We start from the raw sequence: 16908 nt of genomic DNA, 5'->3' as shown, positions 1-16908 counted from the left end.
TTGTGTGCCCTGTCCCCACCATTAATGATTGACTGGGCAGGGCCCTGCCCAGTGCTGTCACTGTGCCAGCCATGGCCAACTCTCACTCAGAGTGGGCTCTGCAAAGGGGCAGTGCCAGCTGTGTGCTGAAATTCCATCCTCAGGGCTTGGGGATCCCCCATCCTGTGTGCAGCAATGCAGATGTGGCGTTGCTGGGTAGTGGTGGATAGTGGCAACCTGTTGTGCCAGGTTGTGCATTTACTAAATTAATATTTCTCATAAAAAGTGGTGTTGGAGCAGTGGAATAATATTATTTTGGCTTGTTAAGGTCTCTGAGCTTACCAGAAACACTTGCAGATAGGATTGAAACCATTTGAATCCCAAAGAGAGCAGAGCACATTACAGTTCTGTGTTCTTTGAGAAAACTTGAAATATGATTATTCAGTATTACTGAAGGGTTGACCTTGGAAGTTTTCTAAAGTCATGGAAATCTTGAACAGTGTTTGAGGAATTTCTGAATTATCTCTTCTCTCTGCACTCTCACCCACAGCTGGATTTTGCAAAGTCATGTGGTGGGAGGGTTTGATTGCTAGCAGTCCAACATGCTGCTGTGGGTCTTCCCAAACATCTGAAAAAAAGCCAAAGGTTTAACGTGGTTTATCTGCTGGGAGTACTTGTGAAGAATTGCACAACTTTCAGAAGAAAATATTTGCTTTGCAAAAGGAGCCATTTTTGAAACTGTAAATAGCACTTAATGCTGATTTATCAATGTAGCTTGTTACTGTTAACGGAGGCTAAGCAGTTCTAAGGTAGATATGTATAGTAAATTATATAGTTATTAATCGTCAATAAATTGGTTTAATATGTTGAATACACAGTGGGGAACCTTAATTGAAAATGTTAGTAAAGAAGTTATGGCCTTTATTGATTTACCAAAGAAAAACAGCAGTGATGGAAGCAAAAGCAATTTGTTTGGTGTTTTGAGCTGGGCTATCCAGCCATTGCTCCAGGGTTTAAGAGACTGCTTTGCTTTGTGGGTGCAAAATCACCAAGAAAGAAATTTATTATCAAATTAGAAAAAGCTGAGTTTGTTCATAATACAGTCAAGCAACCAACCTGCAGGCTTTTGGTTTTAGGGCTATGTCTTTCTCGTGGTGGTAGTTAGCACTTTAATCAAAGCAATAAACCCAGAACAAACCCTCTAGGTGTCAGGGCAGATGATGGGTGGAGTTTTATTTGTGGGTTAAAAAACCCTCCACATCCTGCTTTTCCTTCCAACTGCTTACCTGTCACAGGTGGCAAAGCAGGATTGCTTTACTTGAAATTAAATACAGTTATTCTTATTTAGATGCTCATTCCCCCTTTGAAACGTGTTTTTGCTTTGATGCAATCCTTGGAGCTGATGCCTCAGTGTGTTTTGGAGAGGATTGTTCTCCTTCAGGCAGTGCAGCTTAATAGAAGAGGCAAATACAGAGAAAGATTGCTGCAATTAAATCCTGCCCTGAGCCCTGCAGCATCCCCTGTTCCCTGCACACATCCTCACTGTTCCCTTTGGCTGGGGGCAGAGGAACCTGTGGCCCCAGCAGGAGGATGAGCAGCCTCAGGGGCTGCAGGCTGTGTGCCTGTGGCCAGTGCTCTTCTCAGAAGCAGAAAAAGCATTGTTGGATACCTTGTCATTCCTGCTTCCTTTGCCCTGTGCTGGTTTGAGTCCCTGAGTAGCTGCTGGGAGGGGCTGTCCATGTGCCCAGGGAACAGAGGGGCCTGGGGGGAATCTCACTGACACCACTGCATGACCTTCAAATCACTTCACTTCTTGAAACTTCACTTCACCTTTTTTGGAACAATTGGGACAATATTTTTGGAGCAATTGAAACACTGAGAAAATTTGTTGAGAGGGCCAGGATCAAGCTCTGGTAAAATGAGTATCCTTGTGTCCCTTCTGATGGTGCAGAGTAATAGCATGAGGTCCATGAGCACCTGAGTTACCCAGGTGATTTCTGCATGTGTTATGGGGTATTTGCATATATGTGTGATTATGTAGATTAAATTGCATCTAAGCCTTCTGTCTTGAGAAATAAATCAGGGGTGTTTGGAGGAGATGATCTTTCAAGAAAAGAGAAAAAGGCAGACAAGAACTCTACTTGAGTTTTGCTAAGGTTATTAAAATAAGAGGAAGTGGGATCCTAGGTTTTTTCAAAACACATTTGTGGAAGCCAAACAGGGCCTAAAATAACCTGACACTGCCCTGCTGAAAGAGACAAATAAGCCTGTAAAAATCCTTGGTGTGGGAGATGTGGAAGCCCCAGCAGCCTTGCAGTGCTCCTGCAGAGGAATCCTGCCTTTCCTCAGCCCTGAGAGTACGCCTGCTCATTCTGTGCTGCCTCTTGGAGTCTGGCAGTCCACAGTGGCAGAGATATTCACATTTACAGCCCTGTGTGAGCTGAGGCCAGATGTGTGATCTGTGTGCTCCCCAAGTTGTGAGTGCAGACTGGCAGAGCAGGAGGAAGGGCCAAGGCTGAAAGTCCCAGAAAGTCACTTGAAGGTAAGATCATTCCCAAGTTTCTTGAATCATACCAACCACATGCTAAATTAAATTGTAGTCTGGCACAATACCTCTCAGTGATGTGGTTTTAATTAGTGTTCTTTGCATTAATGGCTGCATGCATCTGCATGGTATCAATTCTTTGGGGATCATGCTACAGGAATTTCCTTTAGCCTGTATCACTGGTCATGACTGAGAGTGATTCATGGTGCAGTTTGCTTGGTGTCTGGATGACCTCTCAAAGTTTGTCTTCACTGTCAAATTACCTCATATTATGGCTTGAGGGCTGCCCTTAAGTTGACTCCCTCCTGCACATAAAGCCCCTTATATGAGCAGGCTGTCAACCCAAGCCAATGTGATGCTGCTGCTGCTGCTAATTTGAACAAGGCCATAAGTAAAGCCTGAGTGGGCACATCAGCTGAGCCACCAAGAGAACCCCTCAGTGTGGGGCACAGCTTCACCCATGTGGGTGCTGTGTCCTGCAGAGTCCCCTTCTCTCCAAAGCTCTTAGAGCAGCAATCTGGGACATCCACCTTGCTGGTGCCCTGTGTTTTGGTGCTCTTATTACCTCCTTCTAGGAGGTAGCTCTTTGCCATGCTTGCTGTGGGCCATTTCTGGGCTGCATTTCAGAGTCTCTTGAAGCTGGATGCTTTGCACTTGTAGGCAGCACCCAGGGTACCCTGGAACAGAAATGGGGCTTAGCCTGGGGCACAGTGGCTGAAAAGCTGCCTGGTGAAAAGGACTGGGAGGTGATGGTTGACATCTGTCTGAACATGAGCTAGCCAGTGCCCAGGTGACCAAGGAGGCCAGTGGCACCCTGGCTTGTACCAGCAATAGTGTGGCCAGCAGGACAGGGCCAGTGATCATCCTCAGCGCTGGGCATGTGTTGAATGCTGGGTTCAGTTCTGGGCCCCTCACTACAGGAGCACAGTGAGGAGCTGCAGCATGTGCAGAGGAAGGGACTGGAGCACAGCTCTAATCTGAAGAGGCTGCAGGGGCTGTTTGGCTGCTCTTGGGAGTAGACTTTGGACCTGTCCTGTGCACAGCAATCAAAAATAGACTAAAGCTCCTTCTTTCTGTCCTGACTGCCCATACAGCCACCTGAATCCATGCAATCTCTGATGGCCTTGTGCTTCAGCATTAATGCTCCCCTGTCGCTGCTTACAAGGACACTGCCATCTCCCTGGCACCTCACAAGCTTGTTTAAAAGAGACATCTGAGTGTGCTTTCTTCCTGCACAGCTGTACACTTGTAGCACGGGCAGTGTGCTCCCTCTCTTGCTCCCCTGGCCCCCATCCCCAAGCTAATTCAGCTGTAGCCATGCTTTTCATACCCACTCAAGTGTGCATGGGGCCTCCATTCCAGGGCTGTAAAGCCATCTACAAACATGTGGGAAGAGGATGGTGCCTATTCAGTGAGCTGCAGACTAGGCAGCTATCTTTCAACAGATGAGCTGGAGGAATTTCTACTGCAGGGCTCAATTGTTCTGGGCCCTCAGCTCCCTTTTGTGCAGGAGCAATGAAAAGTTGTGTTATGACAACGGTTGACAAAGTGTTTAATGAAAGCCACAGTTGGCAGTGACAGAATTTCAAGCCATCCTCCTTTTCTCCAGTGCCTGTCATCAAAAGGTGCAGAAACACTTTTGACATAATCTTCTGCACTGACAGATAAATGGTTTTGATGTGAGGGTTGGAAACTTTCACCTTGCAGAACTGAATTCAGCCATCATCGTGGTGGACAGAGACCAGGAGCTGTGTATGTCTCTGTTCCTTTGTCTGGTTTTCAACAGAGAGCTAGGTGGCTTTTCTCTGCACTGGTCAAGGTCCCAAAACAGGGCCAAAACTTGAACATAAACTCCTGATCTACCCTGCACCTTGCCCAAGGGGGCAGGGTTGGCCTCTCACAGGTCAAAGAACTGACTGGTCCCTCCTCACTGCAAGCAGGACTCTTTCTTTGACAGCACTGTTTCTTTTGGGAGGTAGTTTGAGCATACCCAGTTATTTAACAAGACTTTCACTTCAGTCTCTGCAGAGCTCAGTGATAATGCCACTTTCATAATGCCAGCTGAAGGCAAACACTGCTTTCTTATTTAGAGACTAGAATAACTGAAAAGACAGATCGGGGCCCTTCCCATATTGATTTTACAGGCTCTCAGTTCCTGATCACGGGCATCTTAGTGACAGGAGGGGAAAACCCTACACTGTTGGATTAGCCAGTACAAGGAAGACTTAAAGTCTGTAATGGATAAATAATATGCAGAACACTTTTCATGCCAGTAAATCAGAATAAAGTTTAAAAACATTTACCAGCTTTTCCTTTTCAATAGAAGCTGATATGAAAAAAAACCCAATCTGAATGTTAGGGGCCACTCAGGTTGGTTGTTCTGCTCTTCCTCCTCTGCCAGCTGTAGAACTTCTAATCTTTGTAGCTTCCCTGAACTTCACAGCTCAGGCTCTTGAATTTATATAGGTTGGCTTCTGTTTTAATTCCACAGTTGCCTTGGAGGGATCAAAATATCCTTCCATGAGTAATTCAACATACCCATGCAGAGAAGCAGGGCACTGAGCAGCTTGTGGGCAACCCCACTTTTGGGCTCAGCTAACCTCAGGTTTAGGTGCCAGGAAATGGGCAGAACATGCACCAAAGCCATGGGCTCTTGGAACTGGCATAAAACACTGCAGGTGATGCTTTATAAACTGGTGTTGAAGAGATGCTTGGGGTGAGAGATGCCTCAGAGGGCTGGGCAGGTGCTGATTTGGGAAAGGACAGGGTTTTGGTGTTAGGAGCTGATGGCTTTGTTTGAGGAAGACATTTTGGAAAACTGATGGCAGGAACATTTGTTTGGTGATTCATTGGGCAATTGTGGCCTCATCCCAAGGGCTCCTGGAGAAGGAATGCATTCTGTGCTGCAGAGGAACAGCAAATGTGCCAGCTTTCAGTGATGGGACAGCTGTGCCCCAGGCTTGGCATCTCCATCAGCCTCCACTGCTGGTCTGCTCAGCTCAGAGAGGCCAACCTGGTGGGGTTGAAATGAAAATCCTGCAGTGCTTCATTCACTGCTGGACTTTTGGGACCCACACTTTGGAGTGGGAGAGCATCCTGTGCACCCATGACCTCAAGTTTTGAGCTCCCTTCTTTATTTGCATTACTGGAGCCCAACCAAGATTGAGGACTCATTTCATCAGCATCAGGCAAACCAAGACAATACCTACCTCAATTTTATTTACAGTCTAAATAGACAAGACAGACAAAGGGTGGCTGTGGAAACAAAAGCTCTGGAGAGGTGATGTGACATGACCCGGTCACACAGCAGGAGATGAAGAGAGCCAGGAACAGACAGAGGTTTCCTGACTCCCACTCCCAGTGATCTATCTATTGAAACATGGTAATTCTTTCTCTCACTTAAATGCTGTGACTGGCATGCCACACACTGCCTAGTGAGGGGATCAGAGTTCTGGGAAACACATCCTTTGATTGCTAATGCTTCAGGCTAGAAATTCTTGGGTATTTTAATATAAGTTAAAATACAGCTAGTGCCAGAAACTCAGTAAACTTTATTTTGGCATATCTAAGTAATTTCAAGTCTCCTGTTTATTTTTTACTGACTCTATTTCTAGGTTTCATTTCCCCACTGATTTTTGAGCAGTGTAGTGTGCATTTAGTGAGGTGGTTGGGGTGAGTAATGTGGGGAGAACTGAAGACTTTGGTGTTCAAGAGGATGGAGTTCACCTGCATTTCTGCAGCAGATGCTGGGAAGTCTTTCTGTTGCTGGTGCAGCAAAATCTCTCTGTGCTAGCTGAAGAGCCAGCTACTTGTGCAGTGACTTTGATGTTCAAATGTCCTGAATGGCAGCAGCAATAATCAGAAAGTCGTTTTGGGTGATGTTAAACTGTGGCCATGAAATCCTTTAATTTATGAAAATCTTTGTTTTTCACTTGTGAACTTTGGAGGTTCATGTCAGCATCACTCAGTGCTTGAGCACAGGATAAACCAGGGATCTGGTCCCTCTGGCAAGTGCAGGGAGGATCAGTTCTGGTGCACGTGTTCCTGTTCCTTGCTTCATAAAACAGCCCCCTTAGCCTATTGCAGAGGAATGTGTTGAGGAGAAATACATTACCTGAAAAAATGTGAAGTTTGGCTGCAGTAAAAGGCATAGAAATACATGAAAACAGATGGATTCATGCACCATCATGTCTGGCTGCATTTCCCCCTTTTAGTTTGTCACTCGTGTTTCTGTCTTGGCTTTATTGTGCTGAGCCTGTAGTTTGTTACCTGTTGTATTTTTCTTTTTGCCTGTAGATCAGGCAGGGGCAAGCTTCAGCATGATCTTACTGTGTGGTTAAAAAAAAAAAAAGTAGTAATGTAATCTGTGGGCAAATTGCACTTTAATTCGTAATTGTGCTATGAATATGGACTTGGCTTTCAAACACACTATGAGTTTAAACTGCAGTTTGACTTTTATTTAGATAAATGCCTTTGAGTTGATAGTGAAATGGATATCTGCTGTAGGCTGGTATTGATTTAAAGGTCTCTTGAGTGTTTTAAAAGACAGTAGGGGCTTACAGGACAGCATATTTTAAACTGAGATGCTTGGTTAGGTTTTACACTCCTCTATAATTTCACTTCTAGGCTCTGTTAAGAGCCAGCCTGTGTTGCTGATTTGTGGAGCATTCTTCCACAGTAGGTATTGGCAAAAAAAATTGAACATTTTGGGCAAGATGCGAGGAGCTGCTTTCAGAGCTGAAATGATGGGGAATGGTGTGATGTGAGAGCCATCAAATGATTCCCTGGTGCAGGGGAACGCTTTGAGGACTTCCCATAAATGCATTACAAGAGGGCAGGTGATCAATATCTGCTTTTTAGCTTGAAAGAGGTGTTTATCACTTCCTGCAAAGTTGGTAAGCTTTGTAGTCTTTCAAGTCTCGGTATTTGCAAGGCTGCTGTGAGCCTGGATTTCTGTGTGCATTGCCAGAGAGTGCAGTGCGTTAGTGTGAGCACTTCAGGAGGGATTTTCCATCAGTGCTCTTCTGGCAGCTGCCTTTTCTTTGTGTGTGCCCCAGCTCTTGGGCCATGGAGCATTGGTAGAAGTTCAGTGGGTGCCTCTGTGACTTAGATCCTGTTTGGGTTCCAGACCTGCTTGCTTTCTGTGGGCACAGTTTTAAAGCAACGAAAAAACCCAAACCGGGGAAGATTGGCCAGTTTTCTAGTCAGACTGGCTTGGTGGTTTGAATAAGCAGCTCGATGTTTGAGGGCTTATCTAAAATCAGGCCATGAATCTTTTGTGTTGTGTTCAGGGGTGCAGTAAGAGGGTGTAACCTCCCTGCAGAGGAGGCAGGAGGGTTGAATTTTACCCAGGGTAATATCCGAGAGCAGGGTGTGGAGCAAAATAAAATTAAAGAAGTCCCCCTCACAATTTCCTTACAATTTACTGTGGTTGCTGTTCTGCTACCACCCATCAATTTGCCTCCTCCCTCTTTAGATTACACTCTCACAGAAACATGCCAGCACTGCATCCAGAAGGGTAATTAAAGCGCTTGTTACTTTTCTGCATCATTAGTCACTTGGTCTTAATTGATTTGGTTAGTGCCTGGCTGCAGGTTTGACCTGTCCTGTGTGGAGTGCTGAGAGTGCATATCTTGGAGGGAAGGCTCTGCTGTTGCACTGTGTGATGCTACAGCACAGCACGGCAAAGCTCTTGCTTGTGGTTTCTGGAATTAGCACTTAATTTGCATTATTTTGCCTGTTTGCTGTCCCTAGCAATTCCTGCAGTGTGTTCCTTCCTGCAGCATGTTGAGCTCTGGGTGTGTTTCCAGTCAGAGATGTCCTGTGAGGCAGATCTGCTCTCCCACCAGGCTGCACAACCCATTTGTCATCCATCAGTGCTAGAATATGATTTAGGTTTAGATTTGGACTGTTGGATAGCTGGAAAGTGTTGGCTGGGGTTGTTGAGGACCAAAGTGTGTTCTACTCTGTGGCTTGAAAGCTGTATTCACTGATTTAAAAAAAAGTAGTGACAGACTAATTACATCATCTTGTTAGAGAATGTAGAATATATTTTATGTTTACACATAGCAAATGTACATATGTGTATTTTGTGTGTAACACACAGTGGTATAAAAATATCCTGTGTGAATATAGCTATAAAATATTTAGTGGAAGGTTTGTTTCAGTTCAGACTTTAATTTGTCAGGAAACATCCTATTCATCTGTGATTAGTTTTGTGGTTGGAAATAATCAATAGTAGAATAATAAATGTAATTGTGTAATATGAAGACAAATTAAAACCACACTAATCTAATGCAAAAGAGGAAGAAGCTTGGGGAGAACTAGATAAGATTTTTGTCATGGAACTAAACTCACTCGTGTATTCAGCAGAAAAGTGCTGCTCTCCTGTTTAAGGTCTCTTTAAAAAAAAACCCAAGACCCAAACCCTGTCAGTGCAATCCAGAATAATTAAGATGGCTCTGTTTTGCTGAGCAGGGTGACTGTATTTTGCTGATCCCACTGTCTTTTATTTTAACAGAAACCTGAGCTACAACAAGTTGGCAGAGATTGATCCTTCTGTCTTTGCAGAGCTGTCGAACCTGCAGGAAGTGTAAGTATTCCTTCAAAGGCTTTAATTGTGTTTTGCCAGGGCTGCTTGTGGGCTGTGAGGAAATTATATCTACTTTCCTAAGACAGTACCTTCCTTTAGCTAAGTTGAATGAGCAGGTCTGACTTGGTGTGTAGGTTTTTTTCCCTCTATATTGTATCTGGGCTGCTTTTTTTAAACTAATCAATAAGCAGAACACAACATCCCAATTAAAACAGCAGAGCTGTTATTGGAAATCATTGGAGTTTGCCTCCCCGGGTGTTGTGCAATGCTTGGAGGTAGCAGTTGAGCACACCTGAGCACACACACAAAGCTCCTTGCTGAAAGCATAACCCTGAAGCAAGGCACAGCAGCCTGGATTGTGACACCTGATGCCAACCTAGCCCAAATCTCCCAGGAAACAAAGGTGTAGTGTAGTGGATAACAAAGCACTTAACTGTGCCTCCTCCTCTCTCAGACATTTCTGCTCCTTTTGGAACCAGAACAAACTCTGCTGGAAGTGTGGCTGGAAGAGGCTAAACCAGCAGAGCTGTCCCCTGCTCTGGTGGGGAGCAGAGGAGCTGGTGAATGTCTGAGTGGCTGTGCCAGACCCTCCTTGCTGTAAAACAAACCCATTTCAGGAACTGCAGGCTTTCCAAGCTCCTGATCTCTGAGAAGGCTCAGCAGTTTCACTCAGAGAGGGGCTGCACTGTCAGCCCTTAACAGGGGTTCCTGGAGTTCTGATTTTGGGGTTTAAAAACAAAAGTGCCTGAGATTGCAGGCGGTGGGCTGAGGTAATGAGCTGTGTTTGCCTGGTGAATCGCTGGCATACTTGAGGTTTGGGCTCTGTTTGAAGAGCTACTGGTGCCTCATGGGAAACTGAAAAAACATTTCCTTTCAGAAACACTCCTGTGCTCTATCAAGCATTTTCTCTTGTCCTCTGTCTGTTTTCATTAAGTGTTGGCACTCATGGAGGGGCCAGATCCTGTGATTCTTAAATAGGCAAAAAGTGGAATTCTCCCTGACTGATGTCTGCTGGATTGGACTGTGCAGATTCATGCAGCATCTCTCCCCTGGCCTGATTGCCCCTGGCTCCTCTGTTTGCATGAATAGTAGGGACTTGCTGGGAATCATGAGTAAGTGAGGAATGGAAATCAGAAGTGACTGCAGTGCTCTGAAATCAGCTCTGCACGGTCTTTAGAGAGAAAGTGATGTGGGTCAGCAGAGCACTGCCTGCAGGATCTGTTTTCTCAACTTCTCTTTTCACTGTGGAAAGCCTTAAATTGCTCTGTGCTTAAAGAAGAATAATTGTAGCCCTGATTTAGAATTATCCTGACATGACTGTGGCTTAGCAGTAGCTTTTATTCATGGAAGTGCCTGAAGGTGTGTGACTTCAGGGAGCACAGGCTGGGAAATGTGTGTGGCTTCTGATTCCCCAGGTAGGGAATTCCCTTGAGCAAAGTGCTGTGTGTGTGTGTAGAGCAGTGAGCAGTTCCATGCTGTAAAAAGGTGTCAGGGTTTCTGGGGAGATAAGTAATGCAGCCACAGTGTAATGGGTAGATAAGAGCTGCTTGCTGTGTCAGAAAGGCAGGGTTAGGGAATAGGGAGAGAGCAGAAGAGTGAGTAGGAGGGAAAAGGAGCAGTCAGAAATGGGAGACTGGAGGGGAGGCAGAGGTCTGGAGCAGAGCCTGGAAGGCAGTCTGAGGGAGAAGCTCTATTAAAAGCCCTATCTACTAATCTTGGTTGCTTTTGAATAACAGCTAAACCACAGACCACTGAAATAAACTTCATTTCACAAGGAGAACCACATCTATATTGCCAGAGCATCTTCTTTCTGAGGGTTTTTTTTTAAGCACTTGACAAACATTCATGAAATAAGGATCATGCTGTGGCATGTCTCGAGAGCAAGTCAGTGTTTCTCTGTGCATGCTGTGCTGGGCAAACCAAGGCACCCTCAGGGAAAGAGATTGCCCCAAATAATAGAAGCATTGATAAGAGCTGAACCTCCCATGATGCTTCAAACGTGCTGTCTGTGGTTCCTGAGCATTGCACAAGGCTTAAAACTCTGTGTGTGTCTCTCCATGTGAATAATTACTGTGGTATATTTTGAAAACATTTTGTTTTCTCTTGATTTCAAGAAAATAACTGCAGACCGAAAGATTTAAACTTCATCCCTTATCTTCAATGCTGTGCTTTGCTTTACTGAGATTGTGATAAAGTCAGAGCAGAATTTACCCTACACTTCTCCCTCAGTTTAGGCAGCTGTTTTTGTGCTTTGTTTTGGTGGCCTTTATGAGAAGCTTTTAGAAAAGTTTTAAGTCTGTATAGGATGAAATTTAGTGGCTCAAAGTGATGCAAAACCCTGTGATCCCACTTGCTCTGAAATAAGTGGTGGAGGCTCAGGGTAGGGGCTGGACTGGGACATTATTTTCCTTCAGGACACTTGATCTTTCTCTCATCTCCTTTGGTGGCTTCATCTGGTGACAATCCCCTGGTGTCCATCCATTCTCATTCCATGGATGGATGGATGGAAGGTGCTGCTGTGGGGTGGGCCCTGTGCTCCTTTCTGGGCTTTCCTCAGGTCATGTGGATCATGGAATCCCCCAAACTGATGGTTTCATGGCTCTCAGGCTTTCCAGGCTCATTGGTAGCAAAGAAAGTAGTAATCATGCTAAAATTCCTCTGCAAACAACTCACCTTTTCTTTTCTAAAGTGCCTTTCACTGAAAGCTCTGGAGAGCTGTGCTATTTTTGAGCAGGCTCCATTTCAGCTTGACACCAGCCTGGCAACTGGACTGTAAATATTTTATATGGGTGGCCCCCCCTCCTCCTCTGCCTCAGCATCCAGAGGGTTTGTGTTGTCAAAGGTGAGGGCTGGGGAAGGAGACTGAAAGTTTTTAAAGTTGTTCAGCCCAGCTGCTCTGTTTTGAGGTTTGGTTTTTTTTTTTTTCCCCTCTTTTTTTTTTTATTTTTTATTTTTCAATTCCTTTACATAGGGAAAAAGGAAAGATGAGTGGGAAATCCCAGGCAAATACAGAGCTTGGCTGTCTCCTCTGTGTCAGCAAATGGTGCCTGTGAGCCAAGAGAGAAAATGAGGTGGGAGAAGCACTTCTGACTGATTCCTGCCATGGCAGGAGGCTGATATATGAATATCACACTTATGTCAGAGGAGGGTTTGACCAGTTGTTAGATGCTGGTTGGTGTCAGAGCTGCTTAACCAGAGCTGACCCAGGCTCCTTCTTTTCCTGAAGATGCTTAGTTAGATGTTAATGAAAACATGCTCAAATAAGCATTTTAATGCTCTTTCCAGCTTGCTCTGTACCTTTGGAAGCTCCAGACCATGTTGTAATATGAGCAACAGTGAGCTTTTAGTTGCAGAGTGGAGCTCCTTGCTGAATTGCAATGCATCTGGCTTTTTTCCCTTACATTTTAAGGCATGGGTATAATGTCAGAGGCAGAGGAAAGCTTTTATCCCAGCAGTGCTTGGAACTCCTCGTGAAATCAAATATCTTGCCTCCTCTCAGAGGAGCCAGAAGGGAAGTTCTGGGATAAATGTGCCACTGCCCTATCCCACCTGCCAAAAATAGTGTTAAAAGGAAAGAAGAGGGGGAAAAAAAACCAACATAATTTAAGATTGCCCCTACTCATGCCTGTGGCTTAGCAACCCTTGGCTGTACAGTTTGGGATACTGTGCTTTGCACCCAAATTGTGAACTTTTCAGGATTTTCTGCAGAAGGAGAGCACTTGGAAAGCCCAGAGTGACCAGGGGTGCTTTGGGGGTGCTGGGGAGCCTGGCCAGGGCTTGGCTGTGATCAGTGCAGTGAGAGGGGGGAGTGGGTGAGAAGACTGAGAAATTAGGTGATTCTCAGGCAGCCAGACGAGCGACTGTTACAGTAATTAATTGACTAATTCACCGTACAAACAAGGGCTCTTTAAAGCAAGGAAGAGCCAGTCACATGGCAAGGATCTGCTTTCAGTCAGAAAAACACTTTGAAGCATTAGGCCCTGGCAGGGGACGTGTCTGTGCTGGTGGTGCCATTAACCAGGGGCTCTCTGTGCTCCCCAGCTGCCTGGACTGGTGACATTTCTGTGCCTGGTGACATTTCTGTGCCCAGCACTGCTGCCTTTGTGGGGAAATCCCTCTGGGATTCCCAGAGCTGGGCCTGCTATGGAGAGGATGCCATTAGGTTGTGCCCCCAGGCCCTGACCTGGTGTGAGCAGGGGAAGGGGTTAAATCCTGTCCTGAGCCATGGCACACATGGCTTTAAGGTGCAGAATTCTCCTGTCTCAGGTTTGATTCTGGAAACACAGGCTAGTGGAGGGCTGTGGCACAATGCCTTCCTGCCTGGCACTTTGGGGAGGGGCTGGCAGGGGGGGAAAAGCCTTGCTCTTATAAAGATAATGTGTTGGAATCAATGATGGTGGCTCTTAGGTATTGAAGAGCGAGGTGTGGCCAGCACAGGTCCAGAAAACTCCTTTAGATGGAGGTTTCTGCCTCAGTGCCAGCCCTCCCCTGCTCCTGTAGGCCTGGGCACAGGCTGCTTGCCTTCAACCTTGATTTCTGTTTCTTGCAGGAGGCTGGAGCACAACGAGCTGAGTGCCATTCCCTCGCTGGGATCTGCTGCTTCCAGCGTCCGCTCCCTGCACCTGTAAGTCATCGTCACCTCCCCTGGCTCTGGGCTCTCTCTGGGGAGGGTTTAGCTGCCTCTGAGAGCTTCATGGGTGTCACACTCCTTCCTGCTGACTCTAGAGTTGGGGTTTTGGCTTGTTAAGAAATGTAAGAATTAATTAACCTTAATTAAGAAACGTCATCTGGAGTAGTGTGATTTGTGTGAGGTTGTGTGTTGTGCTTATGGTCAGTGGTAACTTATGTCAATGTAAATTATGTAAATTCCACAGGTTGAATAAAACGTCTTCTTTCTCATCTGCCTTTGGGTTTCAACCATTAGGTCATACTTATGCTATTAAATTTTACATTTTCTTTGTTGTTCTTTTTATTCCTGGCCCTGTTCTGATCATTTCTTCTTTCCTCTTAAAGCCAAAGAGTATTCATATCTTTATCTTTTAGGGAACTCATTCCAGACCTGTTTTTATGATTTCTTTCAACTTCTTTTTAACATTTTCTTTTGAGAGAGCAGTGACTGTAAAGCATGATCTGCAGAAGGTCTGAAGTTCCTAACTTAGGTAGTTTAGATGACCACAGAAGCATCAGACACCTGAGAGTCCTTGTGTATTGGCCACCAAGGATCTTGGTCCATGGTGCTGCTGAAGGGAATAAAATACTAAAATATCAAACTATTTAGTATCTGAAGAGTGTGGATTTCTAAAATGATTGTTTGCATGTGCCTGCTTGTACTGTGGACTGAGGAGGAATTTTGCTGAGGTATGCACGATACCTCCCAGGTTCCTGGGAAGTGTTTATGGCCAACAGGGACTCCAGCAAAGTGCTGGAGCAGTTCAAGAGGTGGCTTCCAGCCTGCATGGCCCTGTGCAGGTGTCTCTGTTCTCCATGGATTTGGTGCTTCTTGTGGTAGAAAATAATCTGTGACCACATCACCAGCTGATTGGCCTCTCTTGCTCAAAAGGCTCTGACTTAGTCTGAGGCAGACTTTATCTGCTGAGTTTCTGTGCTGCCACGTTTGTGCTGTGCACCAGGCTTTGAAAAAGACCTCCAGAAATCTCATTTATGGATGGAAAGCTTGCATAGAATTTGCCATCCAGGGATAAGGTTTTAGGCCCCCCAGATTGGCTTCTCTTTCTCATGAAGTCTATAAATGCTCTTGAGTTCCACAAGCCCCTGTTGTTATTTTTTGCTATTAATTTAGCTGTTGGCAAAGAACCAAATTGCAGGAGCTTTGGGTTTTTTATTCCTGAAATGAAATGAGCAGTTTGGAAAGGGGGAATAATGACTTGTGGAAGGCAGTAGATTTACAGCTCCTCTGAAATTTCAGAGTGGTGCAGAAGGAAGGAGAAGCTACAAAGCCAAATGATAAAAGAATGGGATTCTGAACAAACCTGCTTAGTATCACTTTCCAGAAATCTGAATTGCTCTCCTCAGCTGCTGCACATAAATAACTCTGATAGCAGGATTTGTAAGACTGCTGTCATACTCCTGCAAGAAGGGTCTCTTTGTTCAGCTTGTATTAGAGAATGCCACTTCTTTTCCCCCTTGCATTTCCTTTTAATTTTTATCAGAGATAAAAATAACCTGAATGATGTTTTAAACTACCTGCTCCAATCAATGTTGCTGACTCACATTGGAATGATTTGCTGAGGAAGTGAAGTTTTCTCCATCTTTGGGAGTCTTTAATCAATTGGTTGGCTTCCTAAAAGATGGACCTTTAGTTCAACTCTAGGTTAATGGGCTTGATGGGCAAATTGGTGGGTAAAGTTGTTTAGCCTTGTGTGATGTAAGGAATCAGATGATATGGTCATACTGGTTTCTTCTGGCCTTCCAATCTGTGAAGTAATAATTGGGGAGGCAGCCAAACCAAACCCAGGGTGAAGACTCATAATGAAGACTTGTGTACTGAGAAACTGGTTTATGTTTAAGTGTATAGTGTTACAGTGTATTCTTAACGCTAAAGAAAAATAAATACATTTCCTTTTTTTTTTCAGTGTTTAGAAATGTGTGAAGTGTGTTTACCTCACAAACCTCTGAAGTAGGTTTTGTATATTGCATGTGGTTAAGTATTTCCAAAGGACTGTTAATGTATTATAAAAGCAAGGGTTGTATATTTGTCACTCAAAACATCCCATCTGAATGAGTTATTTCATCTCCTACTCTTCCTAAACAGCAGAACACACTTTTTCTCATTTTGGGGCTGGGAAAAGCAATACTGCCAAACTCAAATTTCCCATAAAGTTTGGTGGTTGTGTGGGGTTTTTTATGGGTTTTGCCTTTTTTTTTTTTTTTTTTTAATGAGCTTTGCTTTGCATTCCCTGCTTTTGGGTTTTCCTTACCTGTCTCCATCACCCAAAACTTGCCTGACCCCACACGTGTGAGGACCAAAGGCCAGTTAAATATATATGTAAGCATGTGAGAATCTGTTGAAGAGAGAATTCTCAGAGCTTTCTGCAAGCCTTTGGATGTCCCAGGCTGCAGATGAATGCAGACATAACATATGTACCAAAAATGCTTTGTCCTGATACAGTGCCATGGAGTTTGGTTCAGTTCAGTTATTCCTCGAAGAATCAGTTTGTTTGCCTTGCGTGTTGAAAATATTGCCAGAGTCGTTCATTTCAGCAAGAGCAAACATAAGGGACTTGATAAGGCTTTTAATAGAACAGAAGGGAAAAATAATCTATGTAGGGGTTACCAAATAAAGACAGACATTAAATGCAAACATCTGTTAGTGCAAACAAAAGCCAGGAAATTCAGCTGGGAGGGGGAGAGACCGAGTCTGGATTCATTCCGAAATTACATCGGAGTAGCTGAGAGGAGAACCTTGCCTGCAATTCCCACAGCATTTGTAATTTAGTTACAGTTCCTAGACTTGGACATTGGGGAGTTGATGGCAGGATGTTTTCACTGACATGCCCTTGGCTGAGGATTTCCCATCCCAGTGCAGCTACAGTGTGTTAACTCTGAAGGCTCTCGAGGAGACCCTGTTACCTGATCTGCTGGGGAAAGGGGTGATGGAAGAAACCATTTATTTGCAGAACTTAGTCTGTTTATATCCAGCTTCCTCACTAACTTGCATGGAAGACCTCTTAGGCCTGCCAGGTTAAAGGAGCTGCAATCAACCCTGCACTGGTCTGTTGTTATGGGTTTCCTACAAACCCCTAAGCTCAGCCCTTACTCTGGGGCCTGTCTT

The 16908-nt window shown here is 44.8% G+C and overlaps 1 protein-coding gene across 1 annotated transcript in view; it reads left to right on the top strand.

The window, feature by feature from the left end:
• Positions 1-16908, top strand: part of LRIG1 (leucine rich repeats and immunoglobulin like domains 1) — a 94013-nt gene that overhangs the window by 26369 nt on the left and 50736 nt on the right. The window contains exons 2-3 of the mRNA XM_036391207.2: positions 9045-9116; positions 13666-13740. Of these exons, the coding sequence (XP_036247100.2) occupies positions 9045-9116; positions 13666-13740 (147 nt within the window). The remainder of the gene's footprint in view (positions 1-9044; positions 9117-13665; positions 13741-16908) is intronic.

Source organism: Molothrus ater, chromosome 11 (genome assembly GCF_012460135.2).
Source record: "Molothrus ater isolate BHLD 08-10-18 breed brown headed cowbird chromosome 11, BPBGC_Mater_1.1, whole genome shotgun sequence".
NCBI lineage: Eukaryota > Metazoa > Chordata > Aves > Passeriformes > Icteridae > Molothrus > Molothrus ater.
Note: the sequence above shows the minus strand (reverse complement) of the source record. Positions and strands in the feature narration are given on the sequence as shown.